At 42.9% G+C, this 27237-nt stretch overlaps 2 protein-coding genes across 6 annotated transcripts in view; one reads left to right on the top strand and one right to left on the bottom strand.

The window, feature by feature from the left end:
- Positions 1 to 3140, bottom strand: part of TXNDC12 (thioredoxin domain containing 12) — a 36038-nt gene extending 32898 nt beyond the window's left edge. The window contains exon 1 of the mRNA XM_055254552.2: positions 1937 to 3140. Coding sequence (XP_055110527.1) covers positions 1937 to 2033 — 97 coding nt within the window. The 5' untranslated portion in view covers positions 2034 to 3140. The remainder of the gene's footprint in view (positions 1 to 1936) is intronic.
- Positions 3038 to 27237, top strand: part of BTF3L4 (basic transcription factor 3 like 4) — a 32247-nt gene continuing 8047 nt past the window's right edge. The window contains exons 1-3 of one of the 5 annotated variants that reach the window (XM_055254548.2): positions 3038 to 3327; positions 6778 to 6844; positions 10166 to 10279. In XM_055254548.2, coding sequence (XP_055110523.2) covers positions 3074 to 3327; positions 6778 to 6844; positions 10166 to 10279 — 435 coding nt within the window. In that variant the 5' untranslated portion in view covers positions 3038 to 3073. Of the gene's footprint in view, positions 3328 to 4103; positions 4186 to 5574; positions 5691 to 6777; positions 6845 to 10165; positions 10280 to 27237 lie in introns of those variants that run through there. The other 4 variants (XM_055254549.2, XM_055254550.2, XM_063627562.1 and 1 more) reach the window with 4 other exon arrangements.

The following is a 27237-nucleotide window of genomic DNA, read 5'->3' as shown; positions in this document are numbered from 1 at the left end:
GCCTGGCCAACATGGTGAAACTCCATCTCTGCTAAAAATACAAAAAAATAAAAAATAAAAAAAATTAGCTGGGCATAGTGGCACATGCCTGTAGTCCCAGCTACTCGGGAGGCTGAAGCAGGAGAATCATTTGAACCCGGAAGGCAGAGGTTGCAGTGAGCCGAGATCGCACCACTCCACTCCAGCCTGGCAGAGTGAGACTCCGTCTCAAAAACAAAAGCAAACAAACAGAAAAAACAACAAAGAAAAAACTCAGATCTAAACCCACGTACCTAACACTCTACTCTACTGTTACTCTCAGTACTTACAATTTTACTTTAAATATACAGTAGCTGGCTGGGCACAGTGGCTCACGCTTGTAATCCCAGCACTTTGGGAGGCCGAGGCGGGCAGATCATGAGGTCAGGAATTCGAGACCAGCCTGGCCAACATAGTGAAACCCCGTCTCTACTAAAAATACAAAAAATTAGCCAGGCGTGGTGGCGGGCACCTGTAATCCCAGCTACTTGGGAGGCTAAGGCAGGAGAATCGCTTGAACCCAGGAGGCGGAGGTTGCAGTGGGCCGAGATCATGCCACTGGACTCCAGCCCGGGCAACAGTGCGAGACTCCGTCTAAAAAACAAAACAACAAAAAAAACAGTAGTCTGTTTTAAAATGGGATTGTTAGTATTTAAAACTTCTGGCCTAACAGGATTTGTCATGCAGTTTCATCACTGAGATGGAAACCCACATATCACCTTCTCCAAAAAGCTTCTCCTGACCTTCATAATTCAAGTGATGCCAGCTCCCGCAACCTCCCCAGCCCTTCTACTTCCTATTCCATCACAGTCTTGTTTTCCCAGCACTTGTTCCTAGTTGAAACTGTCTTATTAATTTGTTCATGAGTCTACTCTGTCTCTCTGACATGAATATTAGTTCCACGAGAGTAGGAACCTTGTCTGTCCTGTTTACAGCTATATCCCTAGTGCCTAGGACAGTGCCTGAAATATAGGAGGTGATCAAAAATTATTTACGGAATGAAGGAATGATTGCATTCAGGCAAAATGAATGCCCACCCAATCTTATTACTCACCAATAGATGTGAAAATAGAGAGGATAAGAGAAAACAAAAACAGAAGGATTGCAGCAGAATCATTCCATACAGTAAGGTCAGTGAAAAAAAAAATGGAAGAGGGGTTGGGATCCATGCTACAATTCATCTACTTAGAAAAGCATCAACTCTGAGTTCACAGACTGTCAATTCAACTTTCATCTAAGTAAGGGCTGATGAGGAGAGAGGTGTTAAAACTTAGAATAGAGATGTAGGTAATGGATGGAGTAGGGGGCCACACCTTCTAACCTCCATTCATAACCGCTGATCGCTCACTTACAAAAAAACTTCGCTGAACCACAGCAAGGACAACTGTTGGGGACCCTAAAACAGCAGACCTTCTACCCTTCACTTGGCCCTTCTTATGCACTAGATACAGCTACCTGGGATGCAGGTGCTGTCTCCCAAAGGCAAACAAGTGGCAGTAACCTAGCTCTTCGCGGAAGAGGTAAGGAGAGAAATCTTCAGACCCAGAACAGGGTTCTCTGCATATGCAGGTCCCCAACGGCTCTATTTCTCCCAAGTGGGAAGGTGACCGTTCCTCAGGACCTCCCAAGTGCTAGGCACTAATGCCGGGCTCTTAAACATGATTTCGTTAATTTACGGGCCATTCCTTCCCCACAATCCAATAATTTAGAGAGGCCTCAAGTACAGCTTCTCCATTCCCCAGACCCGCTACTCTCTACCCCAAGAAATCTTCAAACTCCAGGAGCGGTTGGGGAAGATAAAAAGAAATCTGGAGTGGCCTAAGAGATAGTACGGGAGGGGAACGGTGCTAGGGCAAGAAGAGGTTATACTGGGCTGGGGCCCAGGATCAGTAAAGAGAAGATAAGAACGCGGTCTGACCCTTTCCAAGCCCATTATGTCCATCAGAAGAGATGACGAGGAGCAGGAAACTGAAGCCCAGCAAACAGGTGGCCCCGAGACGAGGCCGCGTCTCCATGGCAGTAGGTGCGCGGGGCCACGGGGCTGAGCGGACGCAGGGCCGGAGTCCCAGCAGATGGTCCACACCGTTCGCCGAGCGCGGCTCAGCACAACCCCTCTCCTTCCCAGATTTTTTTTTTTCAAACTCTGAAGGAAGTGATGTTAGACGGATGTGGGTGGTGCCTCCGGGGTCCGGTTTGGGATGGAGTGAGTTTAAAGGTGCAGATCACGTAGAAGGGTATGAGAGCTGTTCTCGAGAGCCAGTTGCTTTCCGTGGATTCTGGGTGTCCGGGTCCCGGGACGGAGCGGGAAAATGTAGGCCAAGATAGTAGGGGCGGGGGAGAGGTTCGGGAGAACCGTTGCTGCTCGCGTCCGCCATCCAGTCCAGCCCCTCCCCCCAAGAACCGCTGCACTTCCTAGTCAAAAGCAAATTATTGATTCGTGAGGTCAGTCGTTCCCAACAGTGGGCGGATTGCCTACTGGCCTCGGATTCTCCTTACCCCTCCACAAATAAAGACTGGACAACTGGATTTCATTGTTAGGTTCCTGCGAGGGTCTCTGAGGAGACCTGGCAAGCCTGTTCTGCGGTGCGTGGGCTCGTGCCGTGCAGACATGAAGTTTCCCGCTGGAGAAGCTCTGTACCTTATTTTTCCTTGCAACCGCAAATCTTCTACTCAGGGATGATGCAACCAACTGATGCAAGCTCCGAGAAAACCAAACTTGGGACCTCTTATTGCAAAACTGACTTAGGTGGACTTAGGACACCAGGATAGAAGTCACTGCAGGCTAAAGTGTAAAGCTTCTTCTGGTTATTTTTCTTGTAGCTTGAGGATTTCTTCCCAATTTTTCCCCTTCGCTGTATAACAAACAGGTGAAAATGTCCGGTCTTTTTCTTCTTGGTACTAGTTGAGTCCTAAAGTCCGTATTTCATGCGTAGCGAAAAAGCGACCTAATAAAAGTACACACCCAAACAAAAACATACCGACCACCTTTTTATTCGTTTCCCTAAAATTGTAGGCAGGGACACAATGGAACGCTCGGGAGACTGCAAGCCCCAGGATGCCGCGCGGCCACCTGCACCTGCCGCCACTAGCACTAGAGGGATGCGCAAAGCAGGCGGGGCGTTGGAGTTCAGATGTGCGCTCCCGGGATAGGCTGCCCCGGAGAGGGAGAGGCGGGGTCGGCTGTATCACGTGGACCTGCTCCCGCTGCCGCCGCCGCCGCCGCCGCAGCCGTCGTCTTTCTCTGTCTCGGCTGAGGCAGCCATCTTGCTCTTGCCGCGTGCTGGTGTTGGAGGACCCTCCCTGCTTCAGGTGAGACCCCCGGCGGTCCCGCCACTTCCCGGCCATAGGCCGCTGCGCACGGTCTCCCCCCGCCCTCTCCTGCCGACACCCGCCAACCGCTCAGGCTGCCACTTCCGCCGTGGTGCCGCGAGTGGGGGCGGAGGCGGCTGGCTTGGCCTGTCGATTACCGGCGGCGCAGCTGGGGGTCGGCACCTGTGGGAAGGTCCCCAGCACCACTGCCCCCTGTGAGAGCGAGCGGGCCCGCGCTGTTGCCGCCCAGACCCTGTCCCAGGAGGCGGGTGGCCGCCCCTCCTCTGTCCCATTACTCCTCGTTCACAACTGTAGTGTTGTGTGCTTTGAGCTTTATACAGGCTCTCTGTTGTCATCTCATTTGATGCTCCCAGTCTACAGATAGGGAAGCTGAAGTTACCACTTCCCGCCCTTGAGTCCAGGGAACCGAACTCAGTTGCAGCGCTCTTCACCTTGTAATGGCAATGTTTGTTTACAAGTCGCCGTCCCTTGCCCATATTTATAACCCCCCTCCCACTGCCTGCTGACCGACAGGCTCAGTGTTGCACAGCTAGTGAATGGCGGTTTCAACTTCCGTTCCCACATTCTTGCAGTTTACCATAGTTGTCCCCTCGGGAATGGTAACAATAGTTACCAGTAACTGTGTATCTTCTGTGAACCATTCCCTGTGATTGATAATGTTTTAACCCTCAAAACAACCCTGTGAAGTACGTGGTGTTACACCTTTCCAAATGCAGGAGGAATACAAGTTCAGAGAAGAAAAATACCTTTTCCAAGTGGTAGAACCTTGGTCTTTCTGATTCCAAAGCCTGCGCTTGTCTTAGAGAAACCCTGCATAAGAAAAAGTCAGGACTCAAGGTTGCAATTATTTTTATCTCTGTGTAAACATGATGTATGTGAAAGTGCCTACCACAATGCTTCTAACTTAGGCACTTAATAAATATAGATAAACCTGTTTACACCCTTTCTTGAGTCTTTGAGAACAGTGCTAAAAGATCCTGAGATCCCCAAGGAAGAACTCATTAATCATGTGGCTTTAGGAAGTTACTTCTCCCTTTTGGGCCTAGGAAGGGACTTCTCCCTTCTGGGCCCTTATTTCCTCATCTATTAAGATGGGAGGGAGGGAACTGTTTTGTTTGTAATTTATACTTTGCTGCTGCTAGCAGGTGTTGAGATGACATCACAGATATGAATGATGGGTGCAATAAAGTAGAGGTTGATTGAGAATAGAGAATTAAACCAGGTGATCTTGGAGGTCTACTCCAGATTCTGAGCTTGACATCTCATAGACTGAGTCCAGTCCTCTTTCCTACTTGAATTCCACACACCACAACTTGCCAAGAAACAAAAGACTACTCTTGTTCCTCTCCTACTGCCTTGAGCTCTCAGTCTCCCTAAAATCATTTTTCTCTGAGATACTCCTTGGGAACAAAATTTCTCAATTCTGTTGTCCTGACCACCTGGAATGGAATCTGTTCTTTCATCTATACCTTGATTTGAAGAGTTAATTTTGTTCTTGCTTTTATTTCAAACAAGTCAAGACTTTGTCTTGGCATCCCAACCTCTGTCTCTTGTCTTGGGAATTGTTACTTCAAAATGCAGAAGAATCCCAAAGGGTTTACCCAGTATCTAGGTCTAATGTTTTTCCTTAGCCCCTTTTTTTTGCAATAAATTCCTTAGGCTCTTTGTTAGTTCAGTACACTCTCATGGCCACATTCCTTTGAGAAAAGTGAATGTTGGTCCTTTTCTGTGGATATTTGAGCATAGGAATTGGGATTTAAGTCATCAAATTTAAGTCTATGGCAGAGCTAAGATTGGCACACACTGAAGACTTCTTGTTTTGGACTCTAAACACACTTCCTCTTATAAAAGTGTTTTTAGCTGCTTCAGCATTGTGATGCAGTGCTGAGCAGAGTGAAGATTCATAAATTCTAAATATTATTTGGGATCTGGACATTAGCCTTAAAGAAGAGATATATATATAGGCTATTGCCTAAGGACAGTGTCAAAGTACAAAATGGTTAGTAATTATATAGTCTTTGATGCTCCTTTTTTTAATCTCTCAAATGAAGCAAACTATTTTTTTCATGTGAATGATGACTATACAGGGTTTAGAGAATTGGCCAAAGAAGATTTGATAACAACCTAGTCCCTTATTCCCTCCCTCACATCTCAGTAGTGATTTGTTGATCCACAGAACAAGTAAAACAAGACTTTTAATTTGGCTTTTTTTTTTTTTGAGACAGTTTCGCTCTTGTTGCTCAGGCTGGAGTGCAATGGCACGATCTCGGCTCACCGCAATCTCCGCCGCCCGGGTTCAAGCGATTCTCCTGCCTCAGCCTCCTGAGTAGCTGGGATTACAGGCATGTGCCACCACACCCGGCTAATTTTGTATTTTTAGTAAAGGCAGGGTTTCTCCATGTTGGTCAGGCTGGCCTCGAACTCCCGACCTCAGGTGATCCACCCGCCTCGGCCTCCCAGAGTGCTGGGATTACAGGCGTGAGCCACCCAGCCGGGCCTGAATTTGGCTTTTCTTTGTTTATGTAATGCGGAACGTGATGACCCATTATAAACTTAAGAATGTTTTTTTCTTAGTGGGAATATCACTGACCAGACTAGATTCATGACTATAATTTTAGAATCTTCAAAATCAAGATTAGCTTTAAAAAGCTTGTTTTAGGAGTCTCCTCTCCCCCCCAGCATTTATTACCGTAGCAAAGATATGTTTTTGTTAAATTGTGCAATGAAGCATTTTACCCTGTATGCAACAATGTCTTGACAAGTATAACATACTATATCAGTGCAGGGTATTGAATGAACTCTGGAGAGTGCTGCAGAAGCACCAAATGTCTGAAAACCTGGTTCTCTTTTCCCATTATTAACATACCATCTGACCTTGAATAGAGGACGTGACTACTTGGTATCTTGACAGCTAGACAGCCTTTTGTTGAATTTCTTCTTTGTTCAGCTTTTTTTTTCCTTTTGTCATCTTTATGGTTTATAAGAAATACAGAATGTGATTTGGGAGGAAAAAAATCTACTTGAAGATTTTGCTAATAACATTTGGTAACAGCTCTCTGCTGTAAAAATCTTTGGGGGAAAAAAACTGGCTTGCCTACAGAGATTTCATAATTGGTTAGGCTTAACTGAATGCCAAAGGATTGAATCATGTTTTAAGGAGGGATCTTCGAATAGGTGACTTTGAATCCCATTCTATTTTCTGTTTGTATATTTGATTCCCTCATGGTAATTTAATTTTGATTTTTAAAAATACCTGGTTTATGAAGCTAGAACAAGTTATTAATGTTTATTAAGAATATAGACAGTATTAATATGGTCATGGTGTTGATGCATACTACAAGCTCAGTGAACCAGAAGGTACTGTTGCATAAACAGTTTGTTAATTTCGGCAAAAGAGTGACTTTAACAAATCTATTTTTCCCCCCCTAGATTTACCAACAGCATGAATCAAGAAAAGTTAGCCAAACTTCAGGCTCAGGTCCGGATAGGGGGCAAGGTGAGTGTGGCATAAGAAAAATTGATAGGAGAATGTATGATTACCAGATAGTGTTATTATTTCGGATTTGTGGTCATTGAAAATCTAAAATCTTTTCAATAATCAAGATCAAACCACATTCCAATTTGAAAATAACTTGTCTAGATCTAAAATAGGTAACTAGAACACTTTTCTCTCTGATGATGCAATGGAAATAGCCACATTTGTTTGAATCCTAACTCTTACCATCTGCTAGTTATATGATGTGAACAAGTTATCCAACCTTGTTAAGCTTCCAGTTTCTTATCTGCAAAATAGACGTAATCCTACATAAGGTGTTTAAAGATTAAGGTAATATTTATAAGACACCTAACATGGTGTCTAGCAGAGAGTAGATGCTTAATAAACGATACCTATTATTATGGTTAGACTCACTTGCAGGGCATACCAGATGTTAGGGTTACTTCATCTTGACTGGATGTTACCTACTTGTACTGGAGTGCAGTGGCGCGATCTCAGCTCACTGCAAGCTCCACCTCCCAGGTTCATGTCATTCTCCTGCCTCAGCCTCCCGAGTATCTGGGACTATAGGCACCCGCCAGCATGCCCGGCTAATTTTTTGTATTTTTTTTAGTAGACACAGAGTTTCTAACATGGCTAACACCATGTTAGCCAGGATGATCTTGATCTCCTGACCTCGTGATCACCCGCCTCGGCCTTTTTTTTTTTTGAGACGGAGTCTCACTCTGTCACCCAGGCTGGAGTGCAGTGGCGTGATCTCGGCTCACTGCAACCTCCACCTCCTGGGTTCAAGCGATTATTCTGCCTCAGCCTCTTGAGTAGCTGGGATTACAGGCACATGCCACTACGCCTGGCTAATTTTTGTATTTTTAGTAGAGACTTGGTTTCACCATGTTTGTCAGGCTGGTCTCAAACTCCTGACCTCGTGATCTGCCCGCATCGGCCTCCCAAAGTGCTAGGATTCCAGGCGTGAGCCACTGCGCTCGGCCAGTACAGCTATTCTTTAGAGTATGTAATGGATAGAGAATGGCAGGAAATGGAATGATCAGGTAGTTTGGGATTCCGTTATACTTTTATATGCCATACTGAGGAGCTTGGAGTTTTATCCTATAGGCAGTGGGCAACTATTAAAGGATTTTAAGAAGGAAATGACTGCCATTTTAGAAAGGTAACTGCTGGCGTTGTGGAAAATGGAACGAAATGTCTTCCGTTTGGCATGTAGGAGAACAATTGAGAGGCTATTGCTATAGTATAAGGCAGCAGTCTGCAATCTTTTTGGCACCAGGGACTGGTTTCATGGAAGACAGTTTTTCCACGGATGGGAGGATGATGGTTTTGGGATAAAACCGTTCCACCTTAGAGCATCAGGCATTAGCTAGATTCTCATAAGGAGTGTGCAACCTAGTTTCCTCGCGTATGCAGTTCGCAACAGGGTTCGCGTTCCTACGAGAATCTAATGCTGCTGCTGATCTGACTGGCGGTGGAGCTCAAGCAGTAATGCTCGCTCATGCCCCCTGCCCCACCTTCTGCTGTGCTGCTGTGTTCCTAACAGGTCACAGACTGGTACTGGTCAGTGGCCTGGGGGTTGGGGACCTCTGTTATATGGGATACAAATGTAGGAGTTGGAATTGACACGATTTAGTGACTGATGGGATATGGGGGGTAGAGGGCATGCAGAAGAATCTAGGATAACCCTCAGATTCATGATTTTAGAGACTTGAGTATATGGTGGTACCACCAGCTACAAAAGTTAGGAAATATAGAAAGAATAGATTGGTGGACTGATAAGCTTTAAGACATATTGAATTTGAGGCGCCTGAGGATCATTCGAGTTGAGGTATTCACCAAGCAATTGAGCTATCCCTGAGTCAGAAATGCTACACAAGTGAGTGCCTGTGTAAATAGTCCTTCAGCAACTAGATTTCAAGGCATCCTCTGCTGTCAGATCTCTCCTCCACTCCCACCGGAATTGCTGAGACTGAAGCCCCTACCTTCCCTCTATAAGGCTGATTCCCTGAGTACTACTATAGGAGCTACCCAGAGATTGAAACCACTATTCCTTTCTCCTTACTCCTACCAGTTTTAGAAAGATTTAACCCTCAAGACTTAATAAACTGATCCAGGAATTTAATCCATTATTTTAAATTGTATTTCAATGGAAAAATGTATTTAGAGTTTCATAGTATCAGTTTAGAAATGAACTTTTTCTTTCTCAGTAACTAGTATAATTTTCAACCTGTTTGCTCAGGCCAAGTTTCTAAGCGTCATCCAAATGTCCTTTTTTTCTCATATCCCACGTGTAATCCATCAGCAAAGTCATGTGGGCTCTTGTGGGAATCTGACCCCTCACCATCTTCACTGCCATATCCCTCATCTCTGGCCAGGACGGCTACAGGAGCCTCCTGACTGGTCTCTCTATAATCCATTTTCCACATAGCAGCTTCAGTCATAAGTAATCAGATCAAGTCACTCTCGTGCTTAAAACCTTTCAGTGGCTTCCCACTGCAATCAGAATAAAATCTCGCTCCTGCCCATGGCATTCTAGGCTACATAATCTGGTCCTTGCCTATCTTTCTGATTTCATATTCCTCCTCCGTTCTCATTGTTCACTCTGCTCTAGCCATACTGGCCCATTTTCTCTCTTCTAGAAAGGACAAGTTCAACTTTGTTTCATTCTGCTTGGATCATTCTTGCCCTAGTTATGGGTCTCAACTCATATGTTACCTCTTCAGAGGGGGCTTTCCTGGACCTTCTAATAAAGTAGTGCTTTACCCATACTTAGTCATTCTTGCTGTGCTCTAGTTTTGTTTTTTCTTAATAGTACTTAATCCCATTTGAAATTATCTAATTTGTTTATATATTTATTGATTCTTTTCCTCCTACTGTAATGTAGACATTAATTTTCAGTTATGTCCTAATTCTCCAAATTTCAGAATATCTTTAGACTACTGGCAGGGGGTGGTAGTTACCATAAGAAAAGATAATGTTTTAAAATTGTTATAAAGTATTTAAATTGTCTTGAAGTTATAAATTATGTTTTATTAGCAAACAGTATCTTGTGTTGAAATGATAAAGGCTGGATATTAGATAAGAATAATTCAACCTGAGAAAGCTGATAAGGAAAAAAAAGGAACTGGCTAGAACCAACCTTTAAAAATCTGCGTTAGGCTGACAATCACAACCTCTGAGAAGTTTTATAATATTAATCATTATTATTTTGTCCATTTTTTAATGTGGGTTTTAGATTATTGTGATACATAAGATGTGATTGCAGTTGCCAGATGCCAAGAACGCTAACACTTCTGTTTGGTTATTTTTCAGGGTACAGCTCGCAGAAAGAAGAAGGTGGTACATAGAACAGCCACAGCTGATGACAAAAAGCTTCAGAGTTCTCTAAAAAAACTGGCTGTGAATAATATAGCTGGTATTGAAGAGGTATGATCAAGTTGTTAAATTATGTGGGTACATGCACAAATAATTGTCTAGACCTTTCAGATGTAAAATGTCAGCTTAGAAAAATCTTTGATATTGTCACTCTGATGTCTTTGAAGGACTGTGGCACTTTGATTTTTGTATGAAATTAAATGATGGTCAAAAAAATAATTTTAGTAGACAGTTAAGGATTTTCATCATACTTTTCAGGCTCAAGATATTTGCATATATGACAAAATTATGTAACTGTTCTTGAATATTAATATAAAATATGTCTCTAATAAGGTAGAAATAAATCCCAACATTTCTTCAGATGAAATTGACTTTTTTTTTTTTTTGAGATGGAGTCTCGCTCTGTCACCCTGGCTGGAATGCAATGGCACAATCTTGGCTCACTGCAACCTCCGCTTCCCGGGTACAGACGATTCTCCTGCCTCAGCCTCCCAAGTAGCTGGAACTACAGGTGCGCACCACCACGCCTGGCTGATTTTTGTATTTTTAGTAGAGACGGGGTTTCACCATGCCGGCCAGGCTGGTCCCAAATTCCTGACCTCGTGATCCGCCTGCCTCAGCCTCCCAAAGTGCTGGGATTACAGGTGTGAACCACTGCGCCCGGCCAGACTTTTTTTATTATTTAAGATTTTGGACTCATGGCTCAACAGAGGTAGACTTTTTTACCCTAATGCACCTTTATATTCTATAGAGCCTCATTAGTTACTACCTCAGCCAAAAGGCTTTAGCAATAGCTTTACATGGGTTAGATTTCTTATTAAAACTGTTTCAAAATTGTTTAAAATGTATTAGTCAGCCAGGTACAGTGGCTCACGCCTGTAATCTCAGCACTTTGGGAGGCCTAGGCAGGCGGATCACCTGAGGTCAGGAGTTCAAGAGCAGCCTGGCCAACATGGTGAAACCCTATCTCTACTAAAAATACAAAAATTAGCTAGCTGTGGTGGCACATGCCTGTAATCCCAGCTACTCGGGAGGCTGAGGCAAAAGAATCACTTGAACCCAGGAGGCAGAGGTTGCGGTGAGCCAAGATTGTGCCATTGCACTCCAGCCTGGGTGACAGAGTGAGCATCCGTCTTAAAAAAAAAAAAAAAAAATTGTATGTCAGTTTATTGTATTTTGATGACACTATTTTTCTCAAATATGAGACCAAAGATTAATGTTATTCCAGAAGATACTTAATAAATAACAACAACAACTACTTGTGATGTTACCACCTAGATGCACCTCTGCCTGATGATTCCATTTGTTTTTTTGTTTTTTAAGACAGAATCTCACTCTGTCACCCAGGCTGGAGTGCAGTGGTGTGATCCCTGCTCACTGCAACCTCCGCCTTCTGGGCTCAAGCAATTCTTCTGCCTCAGTCTCCAGAGTAGCTGGGATTACAGGTGCCCACTACCACGCCTGGATAATTTTTTTTTTTTTTTTTTGTATTTTCAGTAGAGACAGTGTTTCGCTATGTTGGCCAGGCTGGTTTCAAACTCCTGACCTTAAATAATCTGCCCACCTTGGCCTCCCAAAGTGCTGGGATTACAAGCGTGAGCCACCGTACCCAGCCGATTCCATCTGTGATAGTAACCAAAGTTTACGCTTTCACTGCCGTAAGTTAAATTTAACCGGCCGGGCGCAGTGGCTCACGCCTGTAATCTCAGCACTTTGGGAGGCCGAGGCAGGCGGATCATGAGGTCAGGAGATCAAGACCATCCTGGCTAACATGGTGAAACCCTGTCTTTACTAAAAATTAAAAAAAAAAATTAGCCGGGCGCGGTGGCGGGTGCCTGTAGTCCCAGCTACTCGGGAGGCTGAGGCAGGAGAATGGCGTGAACCCAGGATGGGGAGCTTGCAGTGAGCCAAGACCGCGCCACTGCACTCCAGTCTGGGCAACAGAGCGAGACTCTGTCTCAAAAAAAAAGAAAAAATTTAATCATTACTGTGTTTGGTATCACCTCATAATTTTAAATAGGTGACTAGTGTACGTGTGCTATAAAACATGAATCAGAAATAATGTGGAGGTAGGGGCTGGGCACGGTGGCTCACACTTGTAATCCCAGCACTTTGGGAGGCCAAGGCAGGCAGATCTGCTGAGGTCAGGAATTTGAGACCAGCCTGGCCAACATGGTGAGACCCGTCTCTACTAAATATACAAAAATTAGCCAGGCATGGTAGTGTGTGCCTGTAATCCCAGCTATTTGGGAGGCTGAGGCAGGAGAATGGCTTGAACCCAGGAGGCAGAGGTTTGCAGTGAGCAGAGATCATGTGAGACTCTGTCTCAAAAAAAATAATAATAGTGTGGATAGGGATCATTAATAAAGAAATAGCAGAGTTAAATGGCAAAGAAAAGGTAGTGGAATGGCAAAGTGCCACATGTTCCTTCCACCTTGCATATATAAATGAATAAAATTAACACATCATTTAAATCTGCTTTGTACATTGAAAATCAGTGTACTGATAAAATAGTAGAAAATGTAAGCCACATGCATCTTTTTCCTTTCGGCTTGATGTGACTGTGCGTTCTTACTCTGAGATACAGAGTAGAGCTTCATTTGTAAGACCTGCAATTATATTTAGACATTATTTTTTTCTGAGTTATTGAAAGCTTTTATATATTTTCATGGACCTGAGATATTTTTAGAGAGACCATTCTCTTAATCTTAGATATATATTAGAAAAAACAAATCTAAGTCCTTTCAAACCTCTTTTTAAAAATCTAAAACTTGATAAAAATGAATAAGTTGCAATAATACACATGAATTCTGATAATATTAAACCTAACCTACTTGTAAATGTTTATGCAGTTTTATATCTTTGCCTACCTTTCTACCCTTCAACTCTTCTGCCCCACAACCTCAGCACTGTTGACATTTTGAACTAGATAATTCTTTGCTGTGAGAGCTGTCCTGTGCATTATAGGATATTTAGCAGCATCCCTGGCCTTCACCCACTAGATGCTAGTAACACCCCTACACTCCTAGTTGTGACAATCAAAAATATCTCTAGAGATTGCCATATATATGTACCTTGCAGGCAAAGGGCAGGCACCCTTAGTTGAGAAACACTTCTTTAGAGAGGAAAAAAAATTATACCTTCCTTGCAGTATAGATTTAACTGTGTAATATCTCCAAGGACATGTTTTTCTAAAGTTTTTGTTCAGATTTGGAAGACTTTATGCCTCTCATAGTTAGTAAAACTTTTAGTGTAGGGGCAGCATTGATTTTATAAGTGTTTTACATTGAAATAAGGAACCAGTTAGTAATTTTTGATCTCTTCAGAATATAATCAAACCTATAATACTGTGCCGAGGTCATGGTGTTGCTGTAATTGAAATCATCATAACAAAGTACTTAATGATAGTCAACGTTTATTAAACATCTGCGTGCCAAGCATTTTGCCAAGGACTTACTAGACAGTGGTACAAGATATTTTGCATGGCCTCTGTCTTTTGTAGCTTACGATCTGGTGGGGAGACTAATTAGACAACTAGACAAATCAGTATGTATCATATCCCATTTCAGCTTCACAATATCCCTTCGAGTTGGTTGTTGTTGGTTACAGATGAGAGAGCTGAGGCTTAGAGAGTTAGGTGCCTACCTAAAACCACATAGCCTAGTAAGTGCTAGAATTCCAGGTTTGAACTAAGGTGTGTCAAAACCAGAGTTCATACTATTCGTTAATTTATCCTGCTTTTGCTGTTTTCATTTATACTTGATTATACTCATTCTTGGCCTTTTAATTTCCTCCTGTCCCTCCTCCCCCACCAAAAAAAAGGGAAAGTAAGAGGTTTACCTGCCTTATATAGGTACTGAGCACCTACCATGCAGAATTCTTTCCTTAAACCATTATAAAAAAGAAATCCCCATCAGTATTTCCAAGGACATTGCTGTTTCTCCTTTTTCAGGTCTTAATATAGGCATTATTTCCTCCCAGAAGCCTTCCCGGTAGCACCTGTACAGCATTTGTGCAGAGAAGGGTTAGGTGCCTTTCGTGTGTGCCTCCACAATGCCCTGTATCTGCTTTTTGTTATAGCACTTACTAAATTATATTGTGAATTCTTTTTTGTTAATATTGCCACTGCAGTTTTTTTGAGGAGTTAATATACCTCACAACATCACACAGAGAATTAATGCCACATAATAGGTATGTGGCATGTGTGTACACTATAGCAGCTTCTCTGCCCTCCCCCGATCCTGGTGTTGTCTTCTAACCCTCACAGGATAGTTGTGCAGGGAAAACGTACAAAGTAATAATACAAGGTGGCAACCATAAAGTTTCTGAATATTTGAACCTAAGATGGAGAGGAGTTTTACTTATTGTTCTTTCCCTCTTTCTAAAATTGATTTTTTGAGAACCAAGATATTTGTTACTTTATATAACCCTTAACAAATCTGAAGTATTCCTCTTTGGGAAACATCTAGTATACTATATATAACCTGGCTTGCTCATACACTTGGTTTAAAAACAGCTTCTTGAGAAGGAAAAAGAAGCTATTGCATTAAATGTATACATGAAAATATGGATATGATTTTCAGAAACACTCAGATATGAACATATATATATGTCTTAGAATAGGAAACACATTAATTAAAATTTTGCTATTTTTACTTTGGGATGTTTAAAACTTGTTACAAAGTGTGAACTCAGGAATATACTGCCTTTTTGAGTTTTGGCAGTTTAAAGCAGATAAAAACTTCTGAGAAGAAAAGACACTTGTTGCCATTATTGTGAAACAGTATGATAGTACTTTCTGTGCTTAGACCTTCAAAACATGAAAGAAGTAGAAAGTGCTCAGTTTAGGGAGGGAGGAACAAGGAGAGCAGTAGTGGATCTCAAAATTCATTGAATGCACTTAGGCCAAGTAAAGTTTCTCCATACCCCTAATTTTCTACTGTCAGTACTGAATGTCACTAACATTAGTACTATCCAAGCTATCAGTATTTGTGATTTTTTTTTCCCCTTCCGGAGCTTAATTGGTGTCCTCTTCAGAAACTTTAAAAACTAAGGTTGGCTCACTCCTGTAATCCCAGCACTTTGGGAGGCCAAGGCAGGTGGATCACCTGAGGTCAGGAGTTCAAGACCAGCCTGGCCAATGTGGTACAACACTGTCTCTACTAAAAATACAAAAATTAGCTGGGTGTGGTGGTGCATGCCTGTAATCCTAGCTACTCAGGAGGCTGAGGTAGGAGGATCGCTTGAACCTGGGAAGCAGAGGTTGCAGTGAGCTGAAATCGTGCCATTGCACTCTAGCCTGGGCGACAGAGCAAGACTCTAAAAAAAAAAAAAAACTAAAAGACTATTTGGAATAAGACAAGCTTCTCTGACCTTTTTTGTATTCATTAGTTCATTGATTTGGTATAATAAATTATATATAGGTTTTGTTTTTTTTTTAAATGTTACCAAACAAAGAAAAATCCGAGGCTGTCAAAAACTAAAGGATAGGACTTCGGGAGGCTGAGGCAGGGGAATCGCTTGAACCCTGGAGGTGGAGGTTGCATTGAGCCCAGATCATGCCACTGCACTCCAGGCTGGTGACAGAGCAAGACTCCATCTCAAAAAAAAAAACAAAACTAAGAGATAGGGGGATTTCAGAGACAGTTTCATATAAAGGTCAAGGAAATAACCAGGTTTTTTTTTTTGTTTTTTTTTTTTTTTTGAGATGGTCTCACTCTCAGGCTGGAGTACAGTGGCACGATCTTGGCTCACTGCAACCTCTGCCTCCTGGGTTCAAGCAATTCTCCTGCCTCAGCCTCCTGAGTGGCTGGGATTATAGGCGCACCACCACATCTGGCTAATTTTTATATATATATATATATATATTTTTTTTTTTTTTTTCTGAGACCGAGTCTCGCTCTGTCACCCAGGCTGGAGTGCAGTGGCGCAATCTCGGCTCACTGCAAGCTCCGCCTCCTGGGTTCATGCCATTCTCCTGCCTCAGCCTCTCTGAGTAGCTGGGACTACAGGCACCCGCCACCACGCCCCGCTAATTTTTTTGTATTTTTTAGTAGAGACGGGGTTTCACCGTGGTCTCGATCTCCTGACCTTGTGATCCGCCCGCCTCGGCCTCCCAAAGTGCTGGGATTACAAGCGTGAGCCACCGCGCCTGGCCTAATTTTTATATTTTTAGTAGAGACGGGGTTTCACCACATTGGCCAGGCTGGTCTCAAACTCCTCACCTCAGAAGATCCGCCTGCCTCGGCCTCCCAAAGTCCTGGGAGGATTACAGGCGTGAGCCACTGCGCCTGGCCAATAACCAGCTTTTCGAAAGGAATTCTTAGGCAGACTTACAGAGTATCATCCAGAACCAAATTTCTGAAAATGTTTTATGTTCTGTAACATTTGAAAATATTTGAATGTGTTTGTTATTTGGTAATCTAGTTGAATGTAGTGACTGTGCTGTCACCTTTTCTTCCCCTAATTGCATGAATCCATTGACAAAAGGATCTGTTTTATTTCTCAGAAACAACGGATTTTTTCCAGGTTATTTAGTAAGAAGTGTAACCAAAAAGCACTTGCTGATTCAGATGCCCTAATTGTTCTAAGTTGCTTCATAGAGTTTTATAATTATATTCAGAAGACAGCTTCTGTCTTAATTAGGGTATAATTCAGCCTCCATGAAACCCTTCCCTGTCTTTCCAGGTGTAATCAACCCTTTCTCTGTACTTTTACTGCTTTAGCCTAAGTTGCTCTTCTATAATATGTTTTTCGCTATCTCATATCGTGGTGTATAATGGTAACTTATTAACCCAGTAGTCTGTTTTCAGTAGCTTATAAAGAGTCTTCACGGCTGGGAACATGTTTATGCTGATTCTCTGTGATGAGTTTGCTTAGAGCCTATTAAATTTAAGAGGTACTGATTATTCCAGGTGGGATTGTTCTGCAGTAAGTTAGCTATAGGGAGCTAGGGCTTAGAGAAAGCTTAAGGCTGGGAATATAAATTTTGTAATTGGACACATAAGTTTTACTTTTTACATTTTCCTCTTCCTGGTTCTTGTTTTTTCTGAACCAGTTGTACAGAAAGAGGACCTAAAGTTAATAGCAGGCTCTTCCTGTAGTTCCTTCTTCCTCCAGCTAGAGCCTCAGGTGCCCATAGATAGACAGCTGTGAGTGAGTACACGAGAATAAAAGGGAAGCACCATGTCCTATTCACCTTACCATTCCATAGCATCCTTCTTTCTCTCTTAGGGTCCTGTTCTTTTGGCTTTTTGTTTTGTTTTTTACTGTGTGTGTGTGTGTGTGTGTGTGTGTGTGTGTGTGTGTGTGTGTGTGTGTATAGATATATCTATACATATATCACAAAATTTGCCATTTTAGCCAGGGTTTTTTTTGTTTTTGTTTTTTGTTTTTTTTTTGTTGTTGTTTTGAGACGCAGTCTCGCTCTTTTGCCCAGGCTGGAGTGCAGTGGTGCAATCTCGGCTCACTGCAAGCTCCGCCTCCCGTGTTCAAGCCATTCTCTTGCCTCAGCCTGCTGAGTAGCTGGGACTACAGGTGCATGCCGCCACGCCTGGCTAATTTTTTGTATTTTTAGTAGAGATGGGGTTTCATCATGTTAGCCAGGATGGTCTTGATCTGCTGACCTCGTGATCCGCCTGCCTTGGCCTCCCAAATGCTGGGATTACAGGCATGAGCCACCGCGCCTAGCCAGCTGTTTTTAACTATGCAATTCATTGGCATACATCACAATGTTGGCCAAACGTCACTACTGTTCATCTCTAGAACTTTTTTCCTCAACTGAAACTTGATACCCATTAAACAATAACTCCTTATTCCCCTGTACCCCAGCCCTTGGTAACCGCCAATCTACTTTCTATTTTATGGATTGCCTATTCCAGATATTTCATATGAATAGAATCATGCAGTATTTGTCCTTTTGTGCCTAGAGGCCTGGAGTACCTCACTTAGCTTAGTGTTTTCAAGGTTCATCTAGGTCATAGCGTATCAGAACTTCACTGCTTTATAGCTGAATAATATTCCATTGTATGTGTATACCACATTTTATCCATCCTTACTGGCATCTTTTGTATTTAAAATAGCTTTCTTCCCCTCAATATAAAAATATATTGCCGGCTGAGTGCGGTGGTTCACACCCGTAATCCTAGCACTTTGGGAGGCTGAGGTGGTCACATCACGAGGTCCAGGAGTTCATAACCAGCCTGGCCAACATGGTGAAACCCCATCTCTACAAAAATACAAAAATTAGCCACATGTGGTGGCGTGCACCTATAATCCCAGCTACTCAGGAGGCTGAGGCGGAAGAATCGTTTGAACCTGGGAGGCAGAGGTTGCAGTGAGCCGAGATCGTGCCATTGCACTCCAGCCTGGGCAACAGAGCAAGACTCTGTCTCAAAAAAAAAAAAAAAAAAAAATTGGCTGGGCGTGGTGGTGCACGCCTGTAATCCCAGCTACTCAGGAGGCTGAGGCAGGAGAATTTCCTGAACCTGGGAGGCAGAGGTTGCAGTGAGCTGAGGTCATGCCATTGCACTCCAACCTCGGCAACAAGAGTGAAACTCCGTCTCAAAAAAAAATATGTATCTGTATATCTATATAGATAATAGATATTGCCATTGTAGAAAAGCAGAAATATAGAGAAAATGTCAAGAAGACAATATTCAACCATAATTTCTACCACCCAGAGAGAGCTACTATTAGTCTTGTATTTAATCTTTCCCATCTTTATGTGCACTATATATATGCACTATATATATGCAATATATATATGCTACATATACACACATACACACACACATATATATGTGATTACAGCTAGATGTACAGTTTAGAATCCTTTTTTTTTTGGCCAGGTGCAATGACTCATGCCTGTAATCCCAACACTTTGAGAGGCTGAGGTGGAAGGATTGCTTGAGGCCAGGAGTTTGAGACCAGCCTAGGTAACATTGTGAGATGCTGTCTCTACCAAAAAAAAAAAAAAAAAAAAAAAGGCCGGGCTGGGTGGCTCACGCCTGTAATCCCAGTACTTTGCGAGGCCAAGGCAGGTGGATCATGAGGTTAGGAGTTCAAGACCAGCTTGGCCAAGATGGTGAAACCCCATCTCTACTAAAAATACAAAAATTAGCCAGGCGTGGTGGTGGGCATCTGTAATCCCAGCTACTCAGGGGGCTGAGGCAGAGAATTGCTTGAGCCCGGAAGGCGGAGGTTGCAGTGAACTGAGATCGTGCCACTGCACTGCAGCCTGGGCAACAAAGCAAGACTCCATCTCAAAAAAAAAAAAAAAATGTAATTCGCTGGGCATGATGGTGCATATGCGCCTGTGATCGCAGCTACTCAGAGGGTGAGGCAGGAGGATACTTTGAGCCCAGGAGTTCTAGGCTGCAGTGAGCTGTGATCTCACCACTGCACTTCCAGCCTGGGTGACAGAGTGAGACCTTGTTTTTTTTGCTTGTTTTGTTTGGTTTGGTTTTTTTATTTTTTGAGATAGAGTCTCACTCTGCCCAGGCTGGAGTGCAGTGGCACAGTCTTGGCTCACTGCAACCTCTGCTTCCCAGGTTCAAACGATTCTCGTGCCTCAGACTCCCAAGTAGTAGCCGGGATTACAGGTGTGTGCCACTGCACCCAGCTAATTTCTTTTTTTTTTTTTTTTTTTGAGGCGGAGTTTCACTCTTTTTTTTTTTTTTTTTTTTTTTTGAGACAGAGTCTCGCTCTGTCGCCCAGGCTGGAGGCGGAGTTTCACTCTTGTTGCCTAGGCTGGAGTGCAATGGGGCAATCTCGGCTCACCACAACCTCGGCCTCCCAGGTCCAAGCGATTCTCCTGCCTCAGCCTCCCAAGTAGCTGGGACTACAGGCATGCACCACCATGCCCGGCTAATTTTGTATTTTTAGTAGAGATGAGTTTCTCCATGTTGGTCAGGCTAGTCTCGAACTCCTGACCTCAGGTGATCCACCTGCCTCGGCCTCCCAAAGTGCTGAGATTACAGGCCTGAGCCACTGCGTCTGGCTTGTTTTTGTTTTAAAAGAATCATTTTTTTTAATTTTTAATTTTTTTATTTTGAAACAGGGTCTCACTCTGTCACCCAGGCTGAGTGATTCCATCACCATGTCTGGCTACTTTTTAGAATTATTTGTAGAGATGAGGTCTCCCTATGTTGCCCAGGCTGGTCTTGAACTCTTGGCCTCAAGCAGTCCTCCCACCTCTGCCTCCCAAGGTGCTAGGATTACAAGCATGAGCCACCACACCCGGCCAATAATCATTTTTTTAAATAGCATTATATTATAAAAATTGTTTTATGTCATTAAAAAACCTCCTTTTAATCATGTGTAGGTATCTACATACATTCCAGTATATGGATATACTGTACTGTAATTTAACACTTTTTTATTATTTATTATACATTATAATGTTTTGATAATAAAATAATCATGTGTTGAACTTTTCTATACATAAATATATCTCTCTGGGCCAGGCGCGGTGGTTCACACCTGTAATCCCAGTACTTTGGAAGGATCACGAGGTCAGGAGTTCATGACCAGCCTGGCCAGCATGGTGAAACCCCATCTCTACAAAAATACAAAAATTAGCCGGGCATGGTGGCACTCTCCTGTAGTCCCAGCTACTCTCAGGAGGCTGAGGCAAGAGAATTGCTTGAACCCAAGAGGCAGAGGTTGCAGTGAGCCGAGATCGCACCACTACACTACAGCCTGCTGGGCAACAGAGTGAGACTACGTCTAAAAAAAAAAAAAAAAAAACGTATATATATAATAAAAAATATATAATTAAATTATATATTTTAAAATATATATTATATATAAATTATATATATTATATGTAAATAAATATTTTATATATTTATATATAATAAAATATATGTATATTTATATATATATATAAATCTGAGTTCCTTCAACTCTCTTGTTGCCCAAGCTGAAGTGCAGTGATATGATCTCGGCTAACTGCAACCTCCACCTCCTGGGTTCAAGTAATTATCCTGCCTCAGCCTCCTGAGTAGCTGGGATTACAGGCATGCGCCACCACGCCCAGCTAATTTTTTGTATTTTTAGTAGAGATGGGGTTTCATCATGTTGGCCAGGCTGGCCTTGAACTCCTGACCTCAGGTGATCCACCCGCCTCAGCCTCCCAAAGCGTAGGGATTACAGGAGTGAGCCACTGCGCTAGGCCTCTGTAGATTCTTAAAAGTGTAGTTACTGGCTGAAAGAGCCATGAACATTTTTAAAACTCTTCATGCATTTTGTCAAATTGCTTTTCAGAAAGAATATGCCAGTTCACACTACCTACAGCATAGATAAAGAGAATTCCTAGAGGGGCACGAGAATTCTTTTTTGTACTAAAAGTACAAAAAAGTAGCCAGGCATGGTGGCGTGCACCTGTAATCCCAACTACTTGGGAGACTGAGGTGGGAGAATTGCTTGAACCCAGGAGGTGGAGGTTGCATTGAGCAGAGATAGTGCCACTGCATTCCAGCCCGGGTAACAGAGCGAGACTCAGTCTCAAAAAAGAAAAAAAAGAAAGAAAGAAAAAGGCCCGGCGCAGTGGCTCACACCTGTAATCCGAGCACTTTGGGAGGCTGAGGCGGGCAGATCACGATGTCAGGAGTTTGAGACCAGCCTGACCAACATGGTGAAATTCCATCTCTACTAAAAATACAAAAATTAGCTGGGTGTGGTGGTGGCACATGGCTCTAATCCCAGATACTCAGGAGGCTGAGGCAGGAGAATCGCTTGAACCCGTGAGGTGGAGGTTGCAGTGAGCCGGAGGTTGCGATGAGCCGAGATCGATCGCACCATTGCACTCCAGCCTGGGTGACAGAGCGAGATTGTGTCTCAAAAAAAAAAGAATTCCTGTCTTGTCAGACTTGTCACCAGAGAATAAGAGAAAGTGATCCCAGCATATGTTACAGACTAATGACAGCGTTAAGCTTTAGCTTAATAATAGCCATTAGAAATAAGCAGATGCTGAGCTAGAATTGAATGTGAAGGATACTGACTGACTTGTAAGAGCGTGTGCAAAGCCCATAATCCTCAAAATCTCGCATTCTTCAGTCTCACAACACCCCAGACGCTTATGTGCCTTATTCTTAAGAAGTCTGTTGTTTCACCCTATTAAGCTGTAAGAAGAGGCTAGGTGTGGTGACTTGTGTTTGTGATCCCAGCACTTTGGGAAGCCAAGGCAGGAGGATCACTTAGGGCCAAGAGTTCAAGACCAGCTTGAGTAAAATCATGACACCGTGTCTCTAAAGAAAATAAAAAATTAGCCAGGTATGGTGGCACATGCCTGTAGTCCTACCAACTTAGGAGGCTGAGGCGGAAGGATCCCTTGAGCCCAGGAGTTTGAGGCTGCAGTGAGCTGCTTTTATCAAGCCACTGCACTCCAGCCTGGGAGACAGAATGAGACCCTGTCTCTTAAAAGATATAGGAAGAAGTCAGTAAAAGATGAATTTTCTGGTAAACATTTAAGTGCCATTACATGTAGGATGGAGTAGGCAACTGCTGGCTGGGCGTGGTAGCTCCTGCCTGTAATCCCAGCACTTTGGGAGTCCGAGGTGGGTGGATCACCTGAGGTCGGGAGTTTGAGACCAGCCTGGCTAACATGGTGAAACCCGATCTCTACTAAAAATATAAAAATTAGCTGGGCGTGGTGTCACACACCTGTAATCCTAGCTACTTGGGAGGATGAGGCAGTGGAATCACTTGAACTCAGGAAACAGATGTTGCAGTAAGCAGAGGTTGAAGTGAGCCAAGATTGCGCCATTGCATTCTAACTTGGGTGACAGAGCGAGACTCCATCTCAAAAAGAAAAAAAAGAGACAACTGCTAATTCTCTTTTATCGTTCTCAGTTGGATTCAAAAAAAGTCACAAAGAAGAATTCAAGCCTCCACGAACTGAGAGGGGAGTTATTAGCAAGAGCTATGGAGTCAAATATAACTTTGTGAGCCTCCTCTAGCCACAAAAATGTACTGCAGTATAGGAACAAAGTGAGCATCAGATTTACCAGGTAGGAGGCTGCTATGACTAACTTACATACCCTATGCAGAGCCCAGCAAAGGTAGGGTTTGTTAAAGTGTTTGATAGCAGCATAAAAGGGCCACCCAGCAGTTGCCAAGAGTGACTTAAAATGCCCCTAATTCTGGAGGGTGGGTTGGGCTGATTCTGAAAGGTCAAAACTATAGGAAAAGTCAGGCTAAAGATACAGCCCAGGAGATTCTGGGCATCTTCATTGGAGGCACTGCTGGTGCTATATTTAAACCTTAATGTGACCCATCATCTAGCATTTGGGGAGTTGGTCTGACAACATCCTTTTTTTTTTTCCTTTTTTGAGACAGGGTCTTGCTGTGTCACCCAGGTTGGAATGCACTGGTGTGATCACAGCCTCGACCTGCTAGGCTCAGCGGTCCTCCCCCCTCTGCCTCCTGAGTAGCTAGGGCTATAGGCATGTACCACCATGCCACCTGGCTTGCTTTTGCTTTTTTTTTTTTTTTTTTTTTGGTAGTGATGGGGTTCTCGCCGTGTTGTCCAGGCATCTTGAACTCCTGGACTTAAGCAATCCTCCTGCCTCAGTTTCCCTAAGTGCTGGGATTACAGACATGAGCCATCATGCCCAGCCATGATTTTAGAATAAATTGTATAGGAGGTATCCATTCATTCATTCAGCAGATTTGAGTGATTATTATGTACTAGATATTGGGGGAAGTACTATGTCGAATAAGGCATGGTCTCTGATCTTAAGAAATTAACCTTCTAGTATGGTCAGTGATTTACAAATGCAATTAAACTACAAGACGATTCTGTATAATAGCAGTAAGTGCATAAAACACCTTAAGTTTTCACAGAGAAAGAAGCATCTTACCTCAATCTTGAATAAATGGGAATGTGCAAAATGGAGAAGTAGGAAATGGTTCTTCTAAACAGTGAAACAACATATATAAATACACTAGGAATGAGAGGACAAAGTTTACTGCTAACTACTAGACACATCAGTATTAAAGCAAAAAATGAGAGCAAGGGCATTCTGTGGTTTGGACTGGGGTCTCAAAATGCCTCTTTCTCCTTAGCTCAAGTGGCATCCTTTACCTTCAGCTATCTTTAGGAAAAAAAAAAAAAAAAAAATTTGACCTAAAGGGGATGTTTGGTTGAAAAAGAGACCTCAGTGCTGGTATAGTTGCTAGTTTAGTAGTCCTTTTTATTTGGCTGCTCCTTGTTCTTATATTGTACATATATTATATGGCTTACTTAAACCACGCAGTATAAAATCACTGAAGGAAGTGAAGTCTCGATATTAAATGCATGTAATTTGCTTTATGACTTTTAACAAGTTCCTTATCCCTTCTTTTACCCAAAATGGCAGGAGAGGTGTCTAACTGGTCTTGTTCAGCCAAACAATTCATCGTTTGATAGTTTCTAATAGCTTGTGCCCAGAAGCCTTATATAACCATGTCATTTGCTCAGAAGGAAGGAATGTTAGATAGAAATAAAATAATTTGAATTAGTCAGGCATGGTGGCGCACACCTGTAATCCCAGCTACTTGGGAGGCTGAGGCAGGAGAATCGCTTGAACCCGAGAGGAGGAGGTTGCAGTGAGCAGAGGTCACGTCACTGCACTCCAGCCTGGGGAACAAAGTGAGGCTCCATCTCAAAAAAAAAAAAAAAAGAAGAAAGAAAATATGCTAGCTGTTTTACCTTCTAGTATTTCTCTGTATTCTAAAATTAACTAAACTCTCCATCCCTTTCTGGACCTTTCTGTTCCTGAAGCTGCATCTTTTAGACCACTCCATTTAAAACAGCCATGAATAAATTTATTTATGTTTCACAATCTGAGATGGAATTCATCTTGCTTTTCACACTAAACTCAGGCATGTTTCAAACTAGAAAGACCTATATATCTGGGTGTAAAATATAACAACATTTAGCCTTCAGAAGAGAAACTTGAACATAAGGAAAAACTCCATGAGTTTATTGTTTTTGGCTCCGTGTTAGCCTCTTGTTTTGTAGCCAATAAGATACATTTTATCTATATACCTGTGTTGTTTTTCTTTTGTGTTCTCGATTTGGCCTATATCCTGAAATAAATCATTCTCTGGCAAGCTCTCATGAGGCCATGGAATTTTCTCTTTTTCTTTTCTTTTCTTTTCTTTTTTTTTTTTTTGAGGCAATGTCTCGCTCTGTTGCCCAGGCTAGAAGAGTGTGCAATGGCATGATCTCAGCTCACTGCAACCTCTGCCTCCCGGGTTCAAGTAGCTGGGATTACAGGCACCCACCACCACACCCAGATAATTTTTGTATTTTTAGTAGAGATGGGGTTTCACTATGTTGGCCAGGCTGGTTGTGAACTCCTGACCTCAGGTGATCCACCCGCCTCAGCCTCCCAAAGTGCTGGAATTACAGGCATGAGCCACTGCACCCAGCTGAATTGAATTTTTATAGGCAAATAAGCATTTTAAGTATGAGAATGACTTAGTAGAAAGGAAACTAAAGAACAGGTTGGAAAACCCAGGTTAAAGTCCTTGGTTTGCACTTAACAAGCTATTTGTCCTTGGGTATGTTGCTAACAAAGAGCTTTTGTCTTCAGTGTTTATTTCTTTAACATAAAGGATTTGAACTGGAAGACTTCTAAGTTCAACAAATATATAGCCTGAATTTTTGAACAATATTGATTTCAAATTTCTTGTGACTTTAATGTCTGTAAATAAAAAAATGCCTCAGATTTCAATATTTGAGACTCTCTGCACACAGAAGTATTTTAGGAATCTTTGGGGTTTTTTTTGTTTTGTTTTGTTTCGTTTTTTTTGAGATGGAGTCTGACTCTGTTGCCCAGGCCAGAGTGCAATGGTGCGATCTCGGCTTACTGCAACCTATGCCTCCCAGGTTCCAGTAATTCTCCTGCCTCAGCCTCCTGAGTAGCTAGGGTTATAGGTGCCTGCCACCATGTCTGGCTAATTTTTGTATTTTTAGTAGAGATGGGGTTTCACCATGCTGGCCAGGCTGGTCTCGAACTCCTGACCTCAGGCAGTCCGCCCGCCTCGGCCTCCCAAAGTGCTGGGATTACAGGCGTGAGCCACTGCGCTTGTCCTTTTTTTTTTTTTTTTTTTTTTTTGAGAAAGTCTCACTGGGTAGCCAGGCTGGAATGCAGTGGCACAATCTCAGCTCACTGCAACCTCTGACTGCCTGGTTCAAGTGATTCTCCTGTCCCAGCCTCCCAAGTAGCTGGGATTACAGGCACATGCCACCACACCCAGCTAATTTTTATATTTTTAGTAGAGATAGGGTTTCACCATGTTGGCCAGGATGGTCTCTATTTCCTGACCTCGTGATCCACCCGCCTCAGCCTCCCAAAGTGTTGGGATTACAGGCCTGAGCCACCGCGCCTGCCCTTTTATTTTTTTGAGAAAGAGCTTCACTCTTGTCACGCAGGCTGGAGTGCAGTGGTACGATCTCACCTTACTGCAACCTCCGACTCCTCAGTTCAAACCACTTCTGTCTCAGCCTCCGAGCAGCTGGGATTACAGGCATCTGCCACTATGCCCGGCTAATTTTTGTATTTTTAGTAGAGACAGGGTTTCACCATGTTGGCCAGGCTGATTTTGAACTCTTGATCTGCCCACCTTGGCCTCCCAAAGTGCTAGGATTACAAGTGTGAGCCACCGCACCTGGCCTGTGAAATCCTTTTTTAAACCACGGGATTTGGTCTTGATTTGAAAAATATAGTCCTACCGTATCTTTTATTCTTTTCCCATTCTAAAATTATGTGATTCTAGGTTAAATGCAGAGCAACATCCCATTTCACATCCACTGTCATCCTTCTCAAGCCCAGATTTCACCCACTTTTAACATTTTACCAAAACTGTAATTATCTTCGAAACTATATAATTTATCTTTTCTAAAGTTAATATAACTCACAGTGCCATGTTTTTAGAACAGATGGATTGAATGCTTATTGTGTGATATAATTAGTAGAACCCTAAGTGTAATAGTGAGAGAGGGATATAGAATTTAA

The sequence above is a fragment of the Symphalangus syndactylus genome, chromosome 12 (assembly GCF_028878055.3).
Source record: "Symphalangus syndactylus isolate Jambi chromosome 12, NHGRI_mSymSyn1-v2.1_pri, whole genome shotgun sequence".
NCBI classification, from domain to species: Eukaryota; Metazoa; Chordata; class Mammalia; order Primates; family Hylobatidae; genus Symphalangus; species Symphalangus syndactylus.
The sequence above is the reverse complement of the archived record's forward strand: the minus strand, read 5'-3'. Positions and strand labels throughout refer to the sequence as shown.